A 22,617-nucleotide genomic window follows, 5' to 3' on the forward strand; every position below is an offset into this window, starting at 1 on the left:
CCTTCCTGCCACCAAGAGTATGGGAGGCTTCAGCCACAGGGTTTTTATCCACAGCTGGGCAAGGCATTTTCCATTTTTGTCAAGGGAGGGGAAGTAAGTAAACACAGACAGTTATAGGTCTTTGGCACTGGTGATTGTCCTGTTAGGCACAGAAACAGGTGAGCACTCAAGAGAATTCCCTGTCCATATGACTCTTCACATCTGGAGCCTCAAGGAAATGATTTAGGACAAGGAAGCTTACTCCTGAAGTCAAACATCCCAGGTCTTTAGTATAACAGGACCCTGAAAAACAAATAAGTATTTGGTGAATTCTTTTCTAAACCTTATCTGGAAACCAGTTGATCAAACCTTTGATTCCAGTTACTGCTCTGAAATCAATAAGTAAATAGTTTTTGGGGGAGGAATTGTTCCCTAATAAGCATAATTATGTTATGTGTGTGTTAAATACACTGAATGCTTGGTTTCACTCTGTTTTAGAAGCCTGTGATGACAAGCACTAGATACTACTGAGCAAGAAAGTATTGCAGAGGTTATCCACTGAGCTGTGGAATAGCTCCTCATCTCCCTGTGTGACACAGGGAAAATCTGAGCAGCTGTTCTGAGCTTCAGTGGTGTGACCTCCAGAGGTACAGGCCATGGCTCTGTAGCAGGACCTTGCAAATAAACACATGATGTGCATCCACATCTAATGTAGCTCTAATGAAAACGTGTGTCAGCTCTCAGGGAGTCACTGTGTTGTTTTTGCTGAATAATATTCTTGATTTCTGCTTAGAAGAGCATAAAAAAATAATTTTTTAATTAAGAAAATTAGTAAAGAGAGTCTTCAGAAATGCAGCTCAGGTCACCAAATAAACGTTTTCATCATCTTTTTGCACCAGCTGGATGCCTTGCCCTGTAATCTTAAATGCTAATTTCAAAGGGGTCCTGTACTCCTGAGGATCTTACCAAATTTATTTGGAGTTGGAAGATTTCAGATGTGCTGATGTTGCACTTATTCAGCAAAATGAGACAGTAACAGGCACGGTGCTTTATTATTTACTGTTAAGCAGTGTAAGTTTGGGATCAAGGCTTGCAGAAGCTTAATCCAAGACTACTGAGTTCCATATATTTTACAGGGTTATTTTGTGATGCAATCAGGAAAGAAAACTTCCATAAATGTGACAAATATGTACCAATACGTACATATTTGTACATATTAGTAGATGTACTAATCATCTAAATGATTAGTAATTTCATTACTAATATGTACAAATCATCTAAATACTTGTTTTTTCTGGGATTAGTTTATATCTGTTTGTTTCTAATGGAAATGTGTTGGACAGTGGGGCACATTAAATCCTGGAGATTTATGTTTTCTCTTTGACAGTGCATTTTATTCACCACTAGATTCATACCATGTGATTAACATAAAGTCATTTCCTAGAAACAAATCCTTCCTGAAACTTCCTTCCAGCCATGTATGTGATCTTTGTTATACCTATGAGCACAGTGGAACCTAATGCTTAGAAGCTTGGGATAGTGGTGGTACATTTTCAAGGAGTTTAATACATTATATAATTTCTTCATTCTCTTTGTTGGGGGTGCTCCAGAATGCATGTGTATTTAAAAAATATGAAGGAAGATAACAGTTCATGGTGGATTGCAGCATTCAGAATATGTTTTCAGGGCAGGTAAAACCAGATGCTTTTAACTTAAATGGCCTAGCCTGACTTAGGTAACTTTTGTTTAAAGTACCAAAAAAGGCAAGGTAGTGGGAGAAAGAGGGTATTTATAGCTCATCAAAAGATTCCTTTTAGCTTGCTTTGAGCTCATCTGAGATTCATGCTTTTCCCATGCAGTGCTCTGGTCGATTGTAACCAGACCAGTGCATTTCAAGCCATGCATCTTGCTCTGCCTCTACGCTGTATTACACAGAGCCCAAAATTCTACCTTCGTTATGAATATCGTCCTTTAGCTTTGTCCACTTACAGTTCAGTCAGTTTGCTGGAAGTGATTTAATCTTAAAATGCTTCATCTGTCTTCTGGAGGTTGTGGGCTGTTAGTTTAATCTGTTTCCAAGGAGCAGAGAACAGTTCAGAAAGGGTTTTCATCACCACCTGTTGTGGGAAAGGGCCCTCCCTCCCCCCGGCAGGGCTGCAGCTGCCCAACTCCTGGCCCTGCTTTTTCCTCACATGGGAAATGCTCAGAGTCGAGTTAATGGGCTTGGTACAGTGATACAGGTATTGAGGTGAGTGTCAGGTGGGTTTGGCACCATTCAGGCTTCTCTGGAGACTGATTGCTCAGATTGCTTGGCTTTGGAATTGCATGGAAGTATGAGGTATTTTTCTCTATATTGATTCTATCAGTTTTCAGTTTCTTTCAGCTTTTGCTGCTCGATCTATTGCTTATACCAAGTGTTACAGAGCACTTGGTGTAGGAAAAACTGTCTCAGAAGTGCTTCTGGTGTGCAAGAATAGTATGTTCAGACAGATATTCCTGTGTTGACTTGTCTTGCAATTATCTATCAGCCTATAATCTGAAGCAGTTAATATTCTCACAGGCACTCTGGGTGTGTTTTTAATGCACATATGCAGCTGGTACTTGCAAGGCAAAGTTGTAAACGTTGCTTTCTGGCTTTCTTGAAAACCAAAACCTGTTTAAGTTTACTAATTGCATGTTTCTTCTTTAGTTATAGAGTCAAAAACACTACAAGGAGAAAAGGGAGAGCACAGTTTCAATGCTCCTGGAACATTTGTCATTGAAAATACAACTCTTGAATTTCAGAAGAGTACAGACAGGGAAATCATAAAGATCCAGGGACCTCTTGGAGCAGATTTCATTATCAAGGTGGGCTGTGTGAATGTACAAATATACAAAGTTATTGCAAGTACATGCAGCACAGTGGTGGCTGTCCCTCAGGTTGTAGCAATACAACAAAATATTTTAGCTAGCAAGTAAGAAATCCTGGTTACAGTCCAGAGATCATTTATGCTAAGAAAATCCAAACAAATTTAAATGTTATGACATTAATGTCTTTTGTGTGGCAGAGAGTAGCACGAGATCTTTAATGGTAAAAATGGCCAGGATTTTTGTTTTAAATATTGCTGGAAGAATAACAGTGACCCTGTGCAGTGGATTGAGCTAATCCAATTGCAGACTGCCACCTACTGAACCTGAGCACTCCTTCCAGCAGCACCCTACGATCTCCCTCAGACATTGCTAACCCAGCCACTGACCATTTCTAGTCCTTTTAAAATTCTCAGATCACTTACAGACTTCTTTCTGCAGCAAATGTTAAAATTTTTGCTAACAAAGAGATAAACCAAAAGAATACAGTTAGGAACTTTGTTATTCAAGGATAAACAATCAAATGGTCATATGAATACCTTGAATAATTTGAAAACAAAGCAACATTCAACACTTTGACTATTGGGAACTTAAATTTAATGGCTACTCTAGACTTTCTAGAGTTTTTATGTCTGTTATCATCTTACTCTGCACTGTTATTATGGATGAGCTGTGTTTTGAAATGCCATGAGCAGTTGAGTACAGTGTACACGTGTGTTGTAATGGAAATTTCTTCAGACCAGGTACTCTGGATCAAAAGAGAGTGTGGTTCAGTTCTTCTTCTATCAACCCATCAGTCATCAGTGGAGACAAACAGAGTTCTTCCCCTGCACAGTGACGTGTGGCGGAGGTAAGTAATGGCAATTCTTCAGGAGTGATAACAGCTGAAGATGAAAAGGGGCTGATTTACAACCTTTGTTCTGCATTTTTATTGATTAAATGTTTGTGTTTCTTTGCACACTGGTAATTCTTCAGCAAAGTAAATGGCAGAGTAGCTGCTAAATAGGTTGGCTAAGCTGGTATCAGCGTAGGGGTTTTTACATGTTGTTACTGGAAGTCCTATTTTTCCATAAAGGGTGGTCATTTGATAAGAGCGTTGACTAAGAAATAAAAATATGACATTCAAAATGAAAAATTGAAACACATAATGGATATTTGGGGAAAGTAAGTAAAGAAACACAATAAGATTTTAAAATAAGAATAATCAGGAGATGAAAGAAGGTATTTCTGGCCTCAGTAGTATACGTGAGGGAGAGTTTTAGAACATTTAGTTGAGAAATTAGTTATACTGAAAGCAGAATAAGTAAATAGAATTTAAAGGACATCTGCTATCAGTACCTTTGACTGTTTGATCTTAGACATTCAGTCCTGCTGGTAGCTGGAGCAGCACATGGAGTGCTGTAGCATCTACTCCTGGTTTAAGCACTGCAGCTTAGATGAAGTGTAGCTCTGCTCTGCCACAGCTAGCCCAGCCCAGGCCACTGCTTGTCATGTCTGGTTCTGCAAAAGAAGAGTGAGCTCATGGTAGGAGGAGTGTTTGACAGTGCAGATAGAAGTTTCCCTTCAGCCAGCATTTCCCAGGTCACCTGGAAACCAGACTGGGATTCTGGTGATACCGATGCAGGGATTTTCTGGAGAGTGCAAATATGGTTTAAATAGTTACTTGGGACATGAATAAAGAGAGTGAGAGATGTTTAAAGTACAAGCAGAGTCTGGGGATCTCTTGACGGACCATCCGTTTTGGCACTAGTGCCTCCCTGTAATCTGAAATGCAGACAGTGTATGTGTGTGATAGGCAGTCCCACAGGAAACTACTGTATCTTACGAGATACTTGGCCTCATGAAGTGTGATTCTTGCTGGAACTGTGAGGGGCAATGCATATCCTCTGATGATTCCATCACACTGTGTTTATAATTTTTTTCCTTAACCTGTCTGACAAGGGAAGAAGTATAAAGCATCACAGTTACTTTTGAGGACTGCATGTAAACACTGGATAGCTCAAGGGATGTATTTACCTTCAAAGGTATTGGCGCAAATCCAGCCTTCTTCAGACTGCTGTTATGGTTTGAAAATTATAGCTACATGTCAGTCTCTTTGAAATTATCCAGGGTTTTCAAAGCCCTGCTTTGTAGCTGCTTGCCTATAATATAAAACTGGTACCTTTATCAGAGGGGCTTGGCACTCCTCAGGGAGGACAGGAACTGAAGAAGCACGAAAACTGAGCTGCTCAGTCATGACAGCAGTAGTGTGAGGAATGGCATGTTACTGAGCATGCAGGGAAGTTGTATTGCAGCTGCCTGGCTTTAACCTGTTACCTTAAAGTGGATTTAGTGTCCAGATTGTCTGTTTGGCATCTGGTACTGGCAGTAAAAGAATGGATGCTGCTTCTGTCTTTAATTCTGTAATCTCCATGTGTTGGAAGGGGTATCTCAGAAAGCACAGTCAAGCTTGTATGAGTAAGATTGTTTAAAACCTGTTTCTCTTGTTTGCAAGTGACATATTTTCTGGGTCCTTTCAGTACTTACAAGAGCTGAAACACAGATGCTGTGAGCACTGGAACTGCTTAGTTCTTTATGGTTATCACTCTCATGCATGATGACACTTTGGATCAGCCAAGAGACACACAACTGAAGCCATTGATATATGATACTCAGCATTTTCAGTAGGCACTGGGACTTGTGCTATTAGTTTGTTGACTTGGTTTGATTTTAATTCTTGTGGTTTAAATCTTTTTTTTCTTTGCACATACCAGAACATCCTCCTTCTCTCCTCAGTTTAAGTCCAAGTAAGATTTTTTGAATGAGTCTTTTTTTCTTAGCCAAAAAATCAACCTAGTGGTTTATAAAACTCAGACCCCTTCTTGCAATGAGTCTCCACACGTATTTTATTATTTGTTTTTCACCAAGTAGTTAGTTCAAGTTTTCTGTTGTTGGCTCTTCAACTAGGAATGTTCTTGAACCTATTTCTTGGTTTTCTACAGTTCCTTAGCAATATTTTTGGATCTCATCTTCAATTCCTCTGGCTTTCTGTCTCAAGTATTTATTTCTTTTAGCATGAATGGCTGTGTAATATAGCTCTCCAACATACTGGTAACTCCTCCTTGGAGGAGGGCAGTTACAGGTTGTGGAACATGTACTGGAACCATATGGCTTCATAGTTTTGCCTTGTGATGGGTGAGCTGGTGCAGTACCAGTATTCCTGCATCATGAGGAAATATGTGTGACTTTACTTTTACACTTAGAATATTAGTAGAATAAAGTGCTGAAAGCTCATCTAGTGTTAAAACAGGTTAATATAATTATTATGCTGAATTGCCTTAAATGAAAGTCTGGTCATGCATTTCCTGCTTAATTAAGTTCCTGCTCAAGTTTCCTTGTTTAAAAGCAAACCAAAAAAGAGTAAGACAAAAAATTAATTCAATGGGGAGATAAAGCTGTTTTAGTTTATCTCCATGACAAAAATTAACTTAGCTTCTGCCTTAGGTTATCAGCTCAATTCAGCTGAGTGCGTGGACATCCGTCTGAAGCGTGTTGTTCCTGACCACTACTGTCATTATCATCCAGAAAACAAGAAACCAAAGCCCAAGCTGAAAGAATGCAACATGGATCCCTGCCCATCTAGGTCTGTATGGCAAATAAATTTGTGTGTGACATAGGCAGTTACTAAGGAAGAAGCAACTGTGATTACTTAATTTCAATTCTTTTTATCTATAAGGCTACTAAATCTGGTTTGGTTATTGCATGTGTTAAAGGCTGATACCTCTGCCAGTAGACTCGTGGTGCTTCAGTGCTGCAGAATAGATGACTTTGCTTGCACAGAGATATTGTAAATACCAATTTGTTCAAGGGCTAATTCTGCTTTGTCTATTGCTGAGTAGTACAGCACTAATATGAGGATCTTGTGAGGATGTGTGAGGAGGACAGAGGGTTTGCCTTCTTTTGGATTTATTGATGCTGCCATTCAGAATGTCTCAACAGCCAGACAGAAGCTCCAGTCAGTGCAAGTTTTGCACAGGCTTTAACTTGGTTTCTTCATTTGCCCACCATAAAAGTTTGATTCTTCATTGGTACTGTAGTGTTGACAATTTAATAATTAAAGCTTGGGTCTATTTGTTTGGGTTTTTTAAAACTAGGAATTAAAAATAAAAATCATTCAAAGTAAATATCATTGTGGTACAAATGCCACAGGATATTAGTGCCAAATTGTAAAGGCTACAGTACACATAAATTGTATTGAGTTGCACTACAGTATTTTAAACTAACTTTTGGATTGTCTGGTGAGGTTTCCTGGCTGTGCTAAAGAATCTTAAAATAACATCACAGTATCAAGTCCCAGAACCTCACATTAATATGCCAGCTGGCTGAGCTAGAGTTATATGCAAGAAAAGGAAACACTCTCAATGGATTTCATTTCCTATAGCTAAACTGTCCTTTTCCTTTCAACAGTTATAGATGTGCAGACTTTCAAGATTTTTTCCTGGAGAGTTGATCACTGTATGAAGCAGAGCGACATCAGTAATGCTTGATGGCAATAGGTACCAAATGTTCCAAAGCTGGAATGGGAAAATTAGGGGAAAGAAAGGGTGTGATTATATTTTACCTTGCAAATTTACTTTATACAGCCAGGAAAAGGAAAGTACTACTGGATATAATACTCTATTTCTTAGCATTGGAAGTAAGGCTTTATGCCTGCTCTATGCTATGCAGTTCAAATGAACAGCTCTAGAAGGGTCCTAAGCAGCATTCAGGACCTAGGTAGCATAAATCCTGTGATGCATTTATTTCACTGACACTCATGTCCCTCAGCAGTCTTTTTTACAGATAGAAGTAGGTGAATATTTTCTTGTTAATGAAGTAACACAGACCTAAAGGGTCACTGATAATAAATTTCTCTGCTGTAGGCTTTCTCATTTAATATTTTATGGTGGTATGAAATAGAGAAACTGTATGGTGAATAGTTCTTTATCCATGCAGAAAAGGTAAGATTATACAAGTCGTAAGGTTTGCCATAAGGCTCATGTGTAATGAAGTAAGAGTCCTTCATTTCACATTGGGAATTGCTTACTTCAAGCATGATCACATAGAAGTATGTACTTGATGTACAGTCTTGGGTATGAGAAATAATGATGCAATATTTATTTTTTTTGACAGTGATGGATTTAAAGAAATCATGCCCTATGATCACTTCCAGCCACTTCCTCGGTATGTATAATCAGCATAGCATATGTGTCAGCTTTAGCACAATTTTCACTCCAAATATACTGTTTTAGTGCTAAGATAATGGAACATCTTTTCATCATTTTTTTTTTTTTTTTTTACTATACAGGAGAGCAAGCTTACAACAGTCCTGTAAACATTTCTGAAGCTTGTGATTTATTTTAGTGTGCTCTGGATGATTAGCTTAACAGTCAGAGGTTAATATGCAGCTCTTGAAAATACCAGTGTGAAGTCTTTAAAATAAACAGTTGTCCCACTCAGCCTTCTCTGGCTGTAGTGCTGAGAAGAGCATCTTCAAACTGCGTGTATGAATTCTTCTCTTGAAAGGCTTTTATTTTGACAATGTGTGAGATTTTATAGAACAGATCTCTCTATGTACAGAATTCTGAAATTTTTTTTTCTCATGAGAGGTCTGATCCTTCTCCTCTTTTACATCCACAGTCTATTTATTTACATCAAAGATGACATGTCACTTTCAAGATACTGAATTGTTGGAATATCTTTTGCCTTAAAATAGGTCATTAGAGCACAGTTTGTTACTTTTTTTTTTAACACCTGAATCAATTACAAGGATTTAAAACTTCTTAGATGTTTTACAAAGAATGTTAGGATTAAGCAGTATTGAGTCACATTTGCTTTTAATGTAAAGAATTATAGTTGATGAGTTAGTTGCATATTTATCTGAGTTGAACCTCGGCTTTATTATGTCATGTAATGAATAATGTGTATTTTTCTAAAGAAGTAAAGATATGAAGTAATAAGAATGAAATCATAGACTTGCACAGCTCAGTGGAGCTACTGATTACAGCTGATATAAATGTCATAGTTTATTTCTGTAGCAATTTGTCCTTGTGGATCTGCTGTCCTGTGAGGTACTTTGGCTTTCATGCATAGATGGGGATTTTTTTCCTCTACAGCTTTATCCTGTAGGGTTCTCTAATTATATTCTGTGTCTTTCCATTTCTTCTGCCAATTTCTTTGTACTCAGATCTCTCCTGGAACTCAGCTTAATGTATTTACAGGAGTATTTCATCTTCTGAACCACTTAGGGCTGGAGACCACTTGGAAGAGAAATTTAATCCCCCTTTCTGTGCTTTACTGTGCTCAGCACGTTTGCATGACATTGTGGTGAGATAGATTATGTCTATGATAAAGCTGTGGGCAGGTTCTCTTATTTCAAACACTGAGAACTACAGACAGAGGCCCACCTCATTTCAGCACCTCGGTGTGTTCTGTCAGAAGGTATCATGGTGTTCCTGGGTGATGCTTTGGGGTAAGGACTGTAAAACAGCAGGCAGCCAAGCAGGAAGGAGAGAGGAAGCAGGCTGTGTTGTACTGAGAGGGCTCATGAGGAAACACCACAAAGATGTAGAAACTCCTTTTCTTGCAGGAATTTCTGAAAGAAAACAGCAGCTTAAAGTTTGTTTATCTGCGTCAGGAGGTGACTTTGGTCCAGTGTGGGTGCAAGTCTTGCTTCAGTGCAGCAGGATTTGTCTGTGCTGTTGCCTGGCAAGGAACTGGAATGCATTACCCTGTGCTGCCTCTGCTTCCTTTTCCTCCTCCTTTTCCTCCTCCTCCTTTTCCTCCTCCTCCTTTTCCTCCTCCTCCTTTTTTTTCCTCCTCCTTTTTTTTCCTCCTCCTTTTTTTTCCTCCTCCTTTTTTTTCCTCCTCCTTTTTTTTCCTCCTCCTTTTTTTTCCTCCTCCTTTTCCTCCTCCTTTTCCTTTCTTTCCTGCTTCTTGCACGCTAACCCAGGATTGTTCTTGCAAAGCAGGCTGAAAACCAAAGTACTGGGTACATGCTGGAGCAAAGCTGTACAGGCTCCTTCCCCTTGACCAGCATCCTACATCACACCTCCTATATAACACAAGGGCCTCGTGGAGGCTGCCTTGCAGTCCTGTGGTGTTTACCACTGCTTTCCTGTCCACACGAGGAAGTTGTGGGAAAGTCGTGGTGCACACCACAAGACCTTGAAAGAGTTCTCCTGTGGCTAGAGTTGTAAATGCCCCACTGAAATATTTTTACAGATGGAGAATTCTTTTGAAATAAATAGAAAAAATTTCCCAGGATGAAAATTTTCTTTTAAAGCTTTTGGAATGCCTCCATTTATTTCAGACTTGTTGGACTGTTGAGGATCCCTTGACAGCTGTGGGTTCTGGAAAGTATCTCCTTGACTGCTTGCCCAAGACCCCCCTTTTCCCCAGTAGCCATGGACCTCACTCCATCTTGAAAATGCTTGTGGGAGTATGGGATCTGGAGTGTGTTTGAAACTGATGAGATAAAGAAAAACAACTATAAAACTTCATGCTGTAAATGCTTGCAAGCCTTATATTACACATAGCACAGTGAGCCTTACATATATAAATCCATGAGCTGCTAATTCATTAAATAGTTAATTGCTCTTTAGTTCCTGATTTTTTTTAAAGAAAATTACTTAAGACTGGCCATTCATTTAAGTCAAAGAACAGTGTAACTCCTGCTCTTCAGATGTGTTTTGTTATTGTGATGTGATATCAGTATCTCAGAACACAGCTTTATTCAGAATGTTTTTGAGTCTATACTCCATGGCTAATGTCCCATGGCTTGCTCTGTGTTTCATACTCATTCTTCTGTTGAGCTTAAGCATGATTAATATGTTTTTGTAGGCAGCTTAATGAATTGCTTAAAATAGGAAATGTCCTTGATTTACCTGCTGCATCATAAAAAGTAGGTAGCTTAAATTTGCCTTTGATTTATAGGCCTTTGCTTCATTGACTCTGATATTATGACTTCCTTTATGATAGCCAAGTTGCTCTTGATTAATTGATTTGGTGGGATATTGCAGTACTTGCCAAGTCCATTGAGAACTACAGACAGAGGCCCACCTCATTTCAGCACCTCGGTGTGTTCTGTCAGAAGGTATCATGGTGTTCCTGGGTGATGCTTTGGGGTAAGGACTGTAAAACAGCAGGCAGCCAAGCAGGAAGGAGAGAGGAAGCAGGCTGTGTTGTACTGAGAGGGCTCATGAGGAAACACCACAAAGATGTAGAAACTCCTTTTCTTGCAGGAATTTCTGAAAGAAAACAGCAGCTTAAAGTTTGTTTATCTGCGTCAGGAGGTGACTTTGGTCCAGTGTGGGTGCAAGTCTTGCTTCAGTGCAGCAGGATTTGTCTGTGCTGTTGCCTGGCAAGGAACTGGAATGCATTACCCTGTGCTGGCTCTGCTTCCTTTTCCTCCTCCTCCTTTTCCTCCTCCTCCTTTTCCTCCTCCTCCTTTTTTTTCCTCCTCCTTTTTTTTCCTCCTCCTTTTTTTTCCTCCTCCTTTTCCTCCTCCTTTTCCTTTCTTTCCTGCTTCTTGCACGCTAACCCAGGATTGTTCTTGCAAAGCAGGCTGAAAACCAAAGTACTGGGTACATGCTGGAGCAAAGCTGTACAGGCTCCTTCCCCTTGACCAGCATCCTACATCACACCTCCTATATAACACAAGGGCCTCGTGGAGGCTGCCTTGCAGTCCTGTGGTGTTTACCACTGCTTTCCTGTCCACACGAGGAAGTTGTGGGAAAGTCGTGGTGCACACCACAAGACCTTGAAAGAGTTCTCCTGTGGCTAGAGTTGTAAATGCCCCACTGAAATATTTTTACAGATGGAGAATTCTTTTGAAATAAATAGAAAAAATTTCCCAGGATGAAAATTTTCTTTTAAAGCTTTTGGAATGCCTCCATTTATTTCAGACTTGTTGGACTGTTGAGGATCCCTTGACAGCTGTGGGTTCTGGAAAGTATCTCCTTGACTGCTTGCCCAAGACCCCCCTTTTCCCCAGTAGCCATGGACCTCACTCCATCTTGAAAATGCTTGTGGGAGTATGGGATCTGGAGTGTGTTTGAAACTGATGAGATAAAGAAAAACAACTATAAAACTTCATGCTGTAAATGCTTGCAAGCCTTATATTACACATAGCACAGTGAGCCTTACATATATAAATCCATGAGCTGCTAATTCATTAAATAGTTAATTGCTCTTTAGTTCCTGATTTTTTTTAAAGAAAATTACTTAAGACTGGCCATTCATTTAAGTCAAAGAACAGTGTAACTCCTGCTCTTCAGATGTGTTTTGTTATTGTGATGTGATATCAGTATCTCAGAACACAGCTTTATTCAGAATGTTTTTGAGTCTATACTCCATGGCTAATGTCCCATGGCTTGCTCTGTGTTTCATACTCATTCTTCTGTTGAGCTTAAGCATGATTAATATGTTTTTGTAGGCAGCTTAATGAATTGCTTAAAATAGGAAATGTCCTTGATTTACCTGCTGCATCATAAAAAGTAGGTAGCTTAAATTTGCCTTTGATTTATAGGCCTTTGCTTCATTGACTCTGATATTATGACTTCCTTTATGATAGCCAAGTTGCTCTTGATTAATTGATTTGGTGGGATATTGCAGTACTTGCCAAGTCCATTGTTCATAAGGGATATAACTATTTTCATGATGCTTTCTGCAGTTATAATAGAGGTAAGGTTTAACTAACAAGACACTGATGAACCATAAGATGTATTGCAGGACTCAATAATTTCCAAGGGCTTGGCTTTGATTAGGGAGGGTGGTGGAAAGAAAGAAAGAGATAGGAGGTGAAGGGTGAGGAGATGTTGTGTGGAGGTCATTGGAACCTATAGACAAATGCTTTGATAGAAGCTTGTTATCTCTAAATGTGACAGGAGCAGGACATTATTGAAGTTAGGGTTTTTTGAGAGGTGATTTCTTAAATGTGCATTCATGCTAAGAGATCAATGCAACTGAGTTTGTAGCCTAAAAACCTCCATGTCATTCTCACTTCAGATGGTGCAACATTTTCCATCTTTATTGTAGTTAGGTCTAAGGTTGAGAATAGATGTCCATTTTGAGGATATTTCTTCCCAGCAGATTGTTTGTTATCTCTCTGTTGGAGGCTACTACCCTGGAGGTCTGCTGCAGGCTTTTTTAATCCTAAATTTTCATTAATCTGTGCATTGCCCTGCTGCAGGAGGAGTCAGCTGAGTTAGCCAAAGCAGCTGAGGTGGATGAGCAGCTGCCTTTTGCTGGAAGCAAGCTGGAAAGTGTGAATACAAGGTCATTCAATGGCATTTTAATGAGGGTGGAAAACTCTTGCAGAACTGCAGTGATGACCAGCCAAATGGTACCTGCCACAATTTAATTTTGTCACAGTCCTTATGGATGAAGGCAGTTTGATATGAAATTGCTGGGTTTATCCAAGGTATTAGAAATCCCATAAAAATTCCTTCATGAACATGTTTTTAAGGGTAGTCTGAATGATGTGGGCAGTGATGAGCCACTGTAAGGAATAACAGCCTCAGTCAGGACAGCCAGATTTGTCTTTGTCTTCAGACTTCATAGGGTCTTAAATAAAGGGCTTCTTGGCCTTTGACAATGGTAATAAGGGTCTATGTGATCATGTAAATTGTCAAAAATATTCTATTTAGATGATTTAGACTATTTGCAAGTAAATTCATTCCAGTAATCGGACTCAGTATATTCACAGTTTCTTACTTATGTATGAGAATAAGAGTTTCAGTTATGTTTTGAAATATACTTACACTGGTGGTTCTGTTTTTCTTCTGATTTTGCACATGAATTTAAGCCTGGAATAATGCAAGGTAGGTCTGTCAGTTAATGTATTTGTGCATGGTAAGAATCCAGCAACCAAACTACCAGTGAGTTTTAATTGACATTTAAGGTTGGATGAAATATTTTGCATTTTTAATAGAGGTTAGTGGAATAAGAAAGAGTCTTATGAGGTTTTTTTTTCCAGGTGGGAACATAACCCGTGGACTGCATGTTCAGTTTCCTGTGGAGGTGGCATTCAGAGGAGAAGTTTTGTGTGTGTAGAGGAGACCATTCATGGAGAGATACTGCAAGTGGAGGAATGGAAATGCATGTATGCCCCAAAGCCCAAAGTCATTCAGACCTGCAATCTCTTTGATTGTCCTAAGTGGGTGGCAATGGAGTGGTCTCAAGTAAGTTGAAAAGTTAATTTGGACCTTTATTCTTATTTTCTAAAGAAAGCCTCTGGTCTTGTGTTACCACATATTTATTAGCACAGGACTGTTAGAAAAGTGTAGCAGTGAAAGATAATCAATAGTACTGGGAAAAGTTTGCTCTAAGTAGTTCTGCCTGATAATCAAAACATTAATGTGTCTGTGTGGAGAGGAATGCCTGTAGAATTCCTTATGCCTGTTGAATTCCTGCTTTGCATGGAGGAGAAGTTAGAGACAGAGGTCAGGCCCCTTTGCAGTCAGGTCATTTATGTCTCAGTTCTTGATAAATGTAGTATTTCACTGGCTGTAATAGTTAAAGGCATGTCTGTCAGGGGCTGGCAAGTCTGCAAGGGTGATTTTCCAGCATTCTTACCTTTCATTATAGTAACAAAAGCATAAGCCAACTTCTCCTGGCTGTAGTTATCTGATACAGTCAGATAGCTCAGCACTCCTGTAATTCCTTAGCTCATCCAGATGACATCAGTGACACAAGAGTGTCGAAAATGCAGCTCCCCTGACCGAGCTTTAAGTGAAAATGGCCACTGTGAGAGAGTGCATTCTCAGTGCATAGCCACTTCTGTTTCAGACCACTGCCAATCAGATAAGCCTCACAGAACCCCAAGAAAGCACTTGCATTCCCCAAAACTTAGACGTTTCTTTCCAACGTCAACTTTTTCCGTACTCACCTCGCAACGCAGGGACAAATTCACGCATCTCTGTGGGAAAACTTTAGTGAGCACCTCATTGGTGCTTGCAACATCCTTTTGAGCAGTGTTTGCAAAGGCAGTAGAGAAGCAGGGTGAGCTGGTTGTGCTGTCTCCCGCAGTGCACAGTGACCTGTGGCCGAGGTTTGCGGTACCGCGTCGTGCTGTGCATTGACCACCGCGGGCAGCACGTCGGGGGCTGCAATCCACAGCTCAAACTGCACATAAAAGAGGAGTGCATCGTGCCAATACCGTGCTACAAGCCAAAAGGTAACTGCAATTTTATCTGGGTCTCTTATTGTTTTGCATTTTTGTTCAGAGAATTAAAAGCCCCTGGTAACCTTTTTCAGAAATGCCAGAAGCTGGAATTTACTGGGACTCTTTTCAGTTTTGGCAGAAACAAGCACTTTAATTATTGGTGCTAGGAAAAGTGCCCTGCTGATATTTTTTGCTGATAATATGGCCAGACTGCCATGAGGGGAATGTGCCAACTAAATCTATATAGTCTGGTCAAATTGGGAAAACCAGAATTAATGAGCTTAGCACAGCGAGGAGGAGTTGTTCAATAATACTTGAAATGGGAATGAACCTCCATATGCATCACCTGGGATCTTGTTTGTTTTCATTAAATATGTCAGCATTCTCAGTGTGACTCAGCAGCTCATCAAGTTATAATCAAACTACTTTCCTTTTTCCTTCTCCATTTCTGCATATTTAAAATGAAGAACGGAGCTCAAGCAGCATGATGAAATTTTCTAGTAAATTTTGTTTTATTATCCAGTATATCTACAAAAGCATTAGATCAATAAGCAACGTAACCTGTGAAGTTCTGAGGTGACTCATACTAACATCGATATGTTGCTTTGATTTTGGAGGAATTACTGAATGTTTTGGGTTTTGTTCCTCTACCAGAAAAAAGTCCTGTGGAAGCAAAATTGCCATGGTTTAAACAGGCCCATGAAATGGAAGAGACTGTAACAGTGTCAGAAGAGCCAACGTAAGTACACTGCCTTTTACAGTGAAGAGACATTTCCAGCGTGTTTTGCAGATCTCTGGAGTGATTGGTGCTATGCAGTTTGCTTTGACAGTTGGTCCTCCATGGGAGAGGAGTCGTGTGGTGAGCTGTTCCTAATTTTACATCTCAATAACTTTGCTTCTGGAGCTCCTGTTCTGGATGACACAGAGCACTATTACAGTGCCCCTATATCATTCAGGAATTCAAAGGGATCTTAATTTAGCCTAATGAAGCCCTAATTACTGCATGTGGAGGTGTTTCAGCAGATATAAATTAAATAATTTTAGTTTTATCCTGGTCATAGCTGTTACCTCAAGAGTGCAGTGGTGGTATTAAAACTTAAGAGGTACTTTGTAGGGTTGCCAGGATTTCCTTGGGGGGTGAGACCAATGCATAAAGTGAGAAAAACCTGCTGATCTCTGTGCTTAGCTGCATCAGTGGGGGTAAGTTGTGCTATTTTACATGTGTAGATGTGTGAAATAACATCTGGATTTTGTGAGTCCCCTAAAAACTGATGAGGTTAAGCCTTGCAAGTCCTGGGGATGAAAGCATAACTTAAATCCAGCTACACTTGTTCCTGACCCTTGTATGTTATGGCAGCCACACAGTTCCTTATATCCCCTGTGTACTTTTCATACACACACACACACATATATTTATATGTGTAATATATTCAATATATAGACATTAAAGTATTTAAATACTTTGTATACAGTGAGATTTTGAACAATATTTTATTGTTCTTTGCTGAATTCTGCACTCATTTGTAGTAATGTCAATTTGAAATAATTTAGATGATCTTAATGATGTTACTCTGGATTTATATTGCTCTGATAGCAGAGTGTGCCTTATGCTTATTTTTCTTCTTCCATCAAGCTATTCCTGATTTTTGGCACACATGCAGCAACAGGTGTGATCATGAGTAATAAAATCTTTACACCTGCAATGACTCACAGAAGAAACCTCTTGCCAAACAGGTGTTTATATAGTTATGGCGACTGTAGTTTAAACTTTTCACTTCTCTAGCCTCTCAAGTCAAGTGTCAACCTACTGTGAGGGGTTATTTCACTCTCCAGATCAGTGGCCCTGAATTCAGGCAGGGTAGTAGCAAAGATATAAAAATAAAGTGTGATTGTCCAAGGGGGTGATGCAACTAAATGTGCCTTTTAAGTGTCAGGATAGCCAAATGAAGGTATATGAGGTCACTTCTAGAGAGGATTCAACATGAAGCTATAAAGAAAATTATCTCTAGCATTACAAAATCCTGCTGTGGCAGCCATGAGCTAATGCACTTCCTGGGTTTTTAGGATCCTTCAGCATCAGTCTGACAGAACAAATGGAGGGCTGGCAGGGACACAGCATTCAGAGGATATGTAGAATATAATAGAGCTCAGACAGAAACTTTGTCATGGGCTGCCTTGTGCCCGGTCCTGACAGTGAAAGCAGTTATTCATCCTTCCTAGCTGTGACCCATATATTCCACTGTAGCCTTCTCTTCTTCACTTTGATGTTTTTCATCTTTTATTCATGATCCTCATCCTGTCCTTAGACTTTCCTTCACAATTTCCAGAAGCATCTTCACCTAAGTCTAAAAGGTTTCTGCAGCCACTTCTTACCAGTGACTCCTCTCCATCCCCTCTGTACTGAGGGGCTGCTGAGGTGCTGTGCCTTCCCTGTCTGGGCACTCTGGCCTCTCCTGGGACCCAGCTCTAACACTGGAGCCAGATTCCCCATTAGTTTCATTTTACTGCTGCCAACTGCTTGCTCTTTAGTCTTCTAAGGAAGCTGGCAGGTAAGGAGAAATGAGAAATAACTGATGCCTGACTTCATTCCTTTTTGCAGATTGTCTGTTGGTCATGTGGACAATAATGGTTTGCAACCAGAGAGTTTCTTCGTCAGTGCTTTAAACCTCATGCCCAAAGTGCTCTGGTGCTTTCCAGCTAGAGTCAGATTTTTGGGGCAGGGATTAAGATTTGAAAAGAAACTGTGACAATAAATTGTTACTTCTCCCAGAATAAATTATAACAAGATCTCCCTCTGGTTCAGATCTGTTTAACTTTGTTTTCTGTAATTTAGACGTGGCACAGTGATAATTCATAGCCCACCTCTGTCTAGCAGGAGACTTATGATTTCCTTGGTAAAATGCCATCACTTTTAATTTTAGTTATTCTGTTGTCATCCAAATTTAAACCACAATATGAAGTCTCAACTTCTAGTCCATCCTTTTATGACAACTGTCTCTCTATGCTTTTGTGTGATATTTTAGTTTATAATGAATAAGAGAATAAATGCAGCTGTGCTTTAGAACCCACAAGTGATGGATATGCCAAAAGTAGCTTGAGGAAGAAAAATACTTCTGCTGCTGTGGTCTGCCACGGCTGGTGTCCTGAATTTACATAGAGGGGGAATGTTCAAAAGCTTCTTTTTTTTTATTATTAGCAAAATAAAAAATGACTGTCCTTAAAGTGAGGCCAAGAAAAATGTAGGTCTGACCTTTTTAGTTTTTAGTTGCGGAATGTGATGACAGTTGATACCAATCATTATTTTAAATGTTCTTCCCTCGAGCCGTCTTAGTTACAGTGGGATTCGCAGAGAAGCTCCAGCAAGTTTTTGCATCTTTTTTATTACTTGTAAGTTAAAGAAATAGACACCTCAACTGCCTTTCTCTGTCATGGCTTAGGGGAAAACGAAAATGCTTTCAAAAACTGATATATTTTTCCAGCAATATGAGCTAAAAAGTGATGTGAGGTGCAGTGTTTCTCATAAAGATTCCCACTTATGTCACTGGAGTAATTTTCACAGACATGTCCCCACTGTGCCTTTGGTGATAGAGCATTACCCATTTCTCACAGCTCCTTCTCTGAAAATAAGCTGCTGATTTTGCTCAACACATTGCCCTTGCGGCTGTTAAAACCAGCAGTGTGACTCTGTTCAGAGCAGGCAAGGGTGGTGCTGCAGGGAGGGGTTGGGTGCCAGTATCATGGAAGTTCTGCTCAGTAACAGCCAGCATTTTAGATGCTTTTTAGACTTTTATCCAGGACCCTTGGTGTGCTAGGATTGGACTGGAAATATTGCAAGAGCAGCCTTTTTTTTTTTTTTTTTATTTAGGCATTTCCTGTCTTAACTGAAAGCAGGAATCATGGTCATGAGGAAAATAAAAAATTAAGAGACACCATGTTTTCCAAGTCTTTAGAAAGCTGCAGAGGGCTGCACTGAGCTCACTTTTCAGTTCAGATTTGATTTGTCTGTCTGATAGAACTCTGTCCCAGTTCTATCATCATTAGTTTAGGTCACTGCTTCATTTCCCAGGTCATCCTATGCTTGCTTTTACAGCATGTGCCAGGTGAAAGCACATTTCCATTAGTGCTGGACTGAGAACACTGCAGCATGGACATGCCCTCCACTGCATCTGAAGTGTCTTCGTTATTTATACCTGCTCAGATGAGTATAGGAGCATTTTAGTTCATTGTAACCTTGGGACGAATGACTGGGTAAAAAGGCTGATTATAAAATGTTGTACCTGCTCAAATTTGCATTTTTCCTTTTTTTTTTTTTATCAGAAGAGGAGTCTCATCTGTGAACTTAAGAGATTCCAGAAAATTTTCAGTTATCACTGCCCTGTCCATTATAAATTGCTGATGATCTACAAAGCATTGTAGTACAAGCACTTTGATGCTTCTCAGTCCTGACCTGAGATGACTCTGAGTGTGTGCCCATTGAAGGCAGACTAAGTTTACTTCAGGGAAGTATTGTGTTCAAAGCATTACCATGTGTATGCTGTGGATGCCAAAATACCTCACATCTGAGGCTGATGGAGTTTGCTTTAATGACCTGTCACAAGCTTTGGTTTTGCATGTTCAGTGTAAAGTAAAGATTAAAAAAACCCATCTGCCTGAGCTCAAAATTTAGATGAAAATCAGTTCTCTGTGTTCAGTCAGTACCTTGCTTTATAGTTTGGGATTTCAATATGTAAATAGTCACATGACTAGTTTAGCAGATGCCAAGATACAATAAAAAGTATTTTGTGTGTTCGTTTTTTATCCTGCACTTCACTGAAAAAATACCAGACACTAATGTTCAAGAGGAAAACCTCAGTTACAATACAGGCTTGCTATAAGTCAAGGAAAAAAATGCTTAGCATTTTCTGAGTTTCTTTATAAATCAGTTGGTTGCTGAGTGAAATGATTGCTGTGGTTCAAAATTTCCTTTAACTTATACAGGATTTCAAAAGAATGTTTTTGAAATACATTATTTTTGGAATGTTTAAATGCACTCAACTAACAATACACAAAACTAAACTAACACTAATCTCTGGTATGCTGCTGTCATGCTTTTACCAAAAGAAGTTATTACTTTCAGACTGTAAACTTAGGTATGGCTGGAAGACCAACCAACCGTTTTCAGCTATAATGTCCATCAATTTTATTTTTCCAGTAATGTACATAAGTATAAATGGAGTCAATATTTTGTTTTACACAGAAGAAGAAGAAAGTAATCATTCTGTTAAGCCTATGCACACTGGCCTTCATCCAATAAAGCACTTAAGCACAAGTTTCCCTCTGAACACATTATCATCCTATTGACTTCAAAGCACAGCTAATATGCCTGAGTTAGGCTCATGCTTAAGCATTTCATTGGATGAGGGTGATTTTACCCCCCTAGGTGGTTTGCATGGTTGTCTTGGAAAGGACTGTGAGATCTGATGTTCCAGGGTTAAGCTGATTCTATCTGCTGGGGTAAGAGGAAGCCTTCCTTTGCAGCTTTTCCACAGAATATTCATTAGAATTGGTTATCAAAAGCATCTGGATGTTGACCCCCACCAGCTGTGCCATCAGACTCAGTGGGCTCTTAGGTTGTACCTAACCTGGCATTTGCTCAGGTTTGATCACTGTAGGACACAACCATCCACTATTTTGATGGTATCATTCCAGTGGAAGGTGGTAAGACTTGTGAAGGGATGAGCACTGGCAATTCTCAGAGTCAAGAGGAGCTGGGGATAACCTGCTCTTTCCTGAAGTCTGTTGAGGACCAGTGAGCTCTGACAAAAATTCTGAGACAGTTCAAGGAAACTTTGATGGGCTTAGATGTATTTGTCTTTGTAGTAGAGCTGTAAAGGTATTTCATTAACATCTCCTTAAAGAATAACCAGTTAACCTTTTAACCTCTGTTGGAAATGGGAATTATCTTTTCCACAGGAAAAAGTCTTTTTTGGGGTCTGTCCCAATCACAGCCTGGGTGACTATCCCAAGGACTGACCTAGAGTATCCTTACTGGTTATCCAGCCATCTGTTCTCCTTTCTTCTGTTTGATTCTTCCTCTGTGTATACTGGCAAGAAATTATTGGCAAGATGATAAACTGTGCACAGAATCAAACCACACTGTTGACATTTTTCTGTGCTTACTGTGTATGCAGAGTGTAAATACTGATTTTTGTCTTACACAACTGTTCTTATGTTTGTAAGGGCAGCTTTCCTGCACTAAGGGAAAGATAATCCTTTATCCAAGGATAAGGGCCAAATCTTTGAATCCTAATTTAGATCTTTCTTTCCAAATACATTTTTAACATTGGTCAAATTATCTTCCTGTATCTCCTGCTGGTGTTTTGATCATCAGCTGCATTTGGACACATAATAAAGAGCAACTGCAACCTTTTCATGGGGGAAAAAAAAAGTTCTAGGAAATTCTGTATTCCATTTCTTAAAAAGTACACCCCAGAGCCACCCAGGATGACTTTATAAATGAAATTCAACCCCTTGGCTCTAGTGCCATTTTGAAAATTACTATCAGATATTAATGTGACCCTCAAAGTGAGAGAATATTATAACAAATTCATGACCTGTAAAACAAGATTTAACCGTAGTTCATGGGGAGCATAAGTGCTTTCTAATAAAAATGATGGACTGCAGTCTGGTTAGATCTCTTTATTGAAGATGAGAGGCTGCTTGCAAGATTGAATCTGAAGAGCAGCCTGCGGTGCTGTGCACTGGATACGGCTCCACTGGAAAAGTGCTGCTCTTCTCTCTGTTTGCTGATTATTACTATGACGTAAGATAAGGGCCTCTCAGATTTAAGCAGATTGCAAATATACTTTTGGCACAGGCCCAAGTCTGTGTACCTGGGGAGCTATTTTATATTGTATAGGTAGATCTTCCTGGAGTTTCTCCTTTTTTCCCCTGTTGAAGGAGACTGAGAAAAGATTTAGGTGTTTTCCTTTTTCCTCAGAAAACGGTCCAGCTTTCTCTGTTCCTCATGGTTCTTTCTCCTCTTTTCCTGCATCATCTTGTGTGAATTTTGGTAAATGGTCTGGGATGAGAATCAAGTGAAAGACTTAAGACAGTTGATTATGCATTCTGTTTAAGCGTCAGTAAGTGCTACTTATTGTCTGCTCTGTGCATAAACACAAGTTTATGTGTTGGCTGTGTTTTAACTGTGCACACACAGACACAATTCCACGGAGTAAATGATGGTGCTGTGATGATTTGCAGGTTTATCCCTGAGCCCTGGTCTCCGTGCAGTGCCACGTGTGGCAGTGGCATCCAGGTGCGAGATGTGAAGTGCCGCATTCTTCTCGCGTTCACTCAGACCGACGTTGAGCTGCCTGAGGAGGAATGTGAAGATGTGAAGCCACCAACAGAACGAGTCTGTCACCAGGTGTCCTGTGACAGTGATCCTGTCCCCTACACACCAGAATTTCCTCTTGCTGAAGGTGGCAGTGTGATTTATGACTGGGAATACATCGGGTTTACTCCGTGTTCAGCCACATGTTTTGGAGGTACATTTTTCTTGATTTATCCTGAGTTGTAAGAATTTGGCATTGTTTGGTATTGTTGCATCTCCTGTTGATCTGTAG

The 22,617-nt window shown here is 39.7% G+C and overlaps 1 protein-coding gene across 5 annotated transcripts in view; it reads left to right on the forward strand.

Annotated features, from left to right (window-relative positions):
* The window catches only part of ADAMTSL3 (ADAMTS like 3), a 181,538-nt gene that overhangs the window by 117,939 nt on the left and 40,982 nt on the right, over positions 1–22,617 (forward strand). For all 5 annotated transcript variants that reach the window (XM_017742691.1, XM_017742687.1, XM_017742690.1 and 2 more), the window contains 8 exons: positions 2,669–2,826; positions 3,565–3,676; positions 6,310–6,448; positions 7,978–8,028; positions 13,823–14,027; positions 14,875–15,022; positions 15,665–15,749; positions 22,253–22,539. In XM_017742691.1, coding sequence (XP_017598180.1) covers positions 2,669–2,826; positions 3,565–3,676; positions 6,310–6,448; positions 7,978–8,028; positions 13,823–14,027; positions 14,875–15,022; positions 15,665–15,749; positions 22,253–22,539 — 1,185 coding nt within the window. The remainder of the gene's footprint in view (positions 1–2,668; positions 2,827–3,564; positions 3,677–6,309; positions 6,449–7,977; positions 8,029–13,822; positions 14,028–14,874; positions 15,023–15,664; positions 15,750–22,252; positions 22,540–22,617) is intronic.

Source organism: Corvus brachyrhynchos, unplaced genomic scaffold (genome assembly GCF_000691975.1).
Source record: "Corvus brachyrhynchos isolate BGI_N302 unplaced genomic scaffold, ASM69197v1 scaffold97, whole genome shotgun sequence".
Lineage (NCBI taxonomy): Eukaryota > Metazoa > Chordata > Aves > Passeriformes > Corvidae > Corvus > Corvus brachyrhynchos.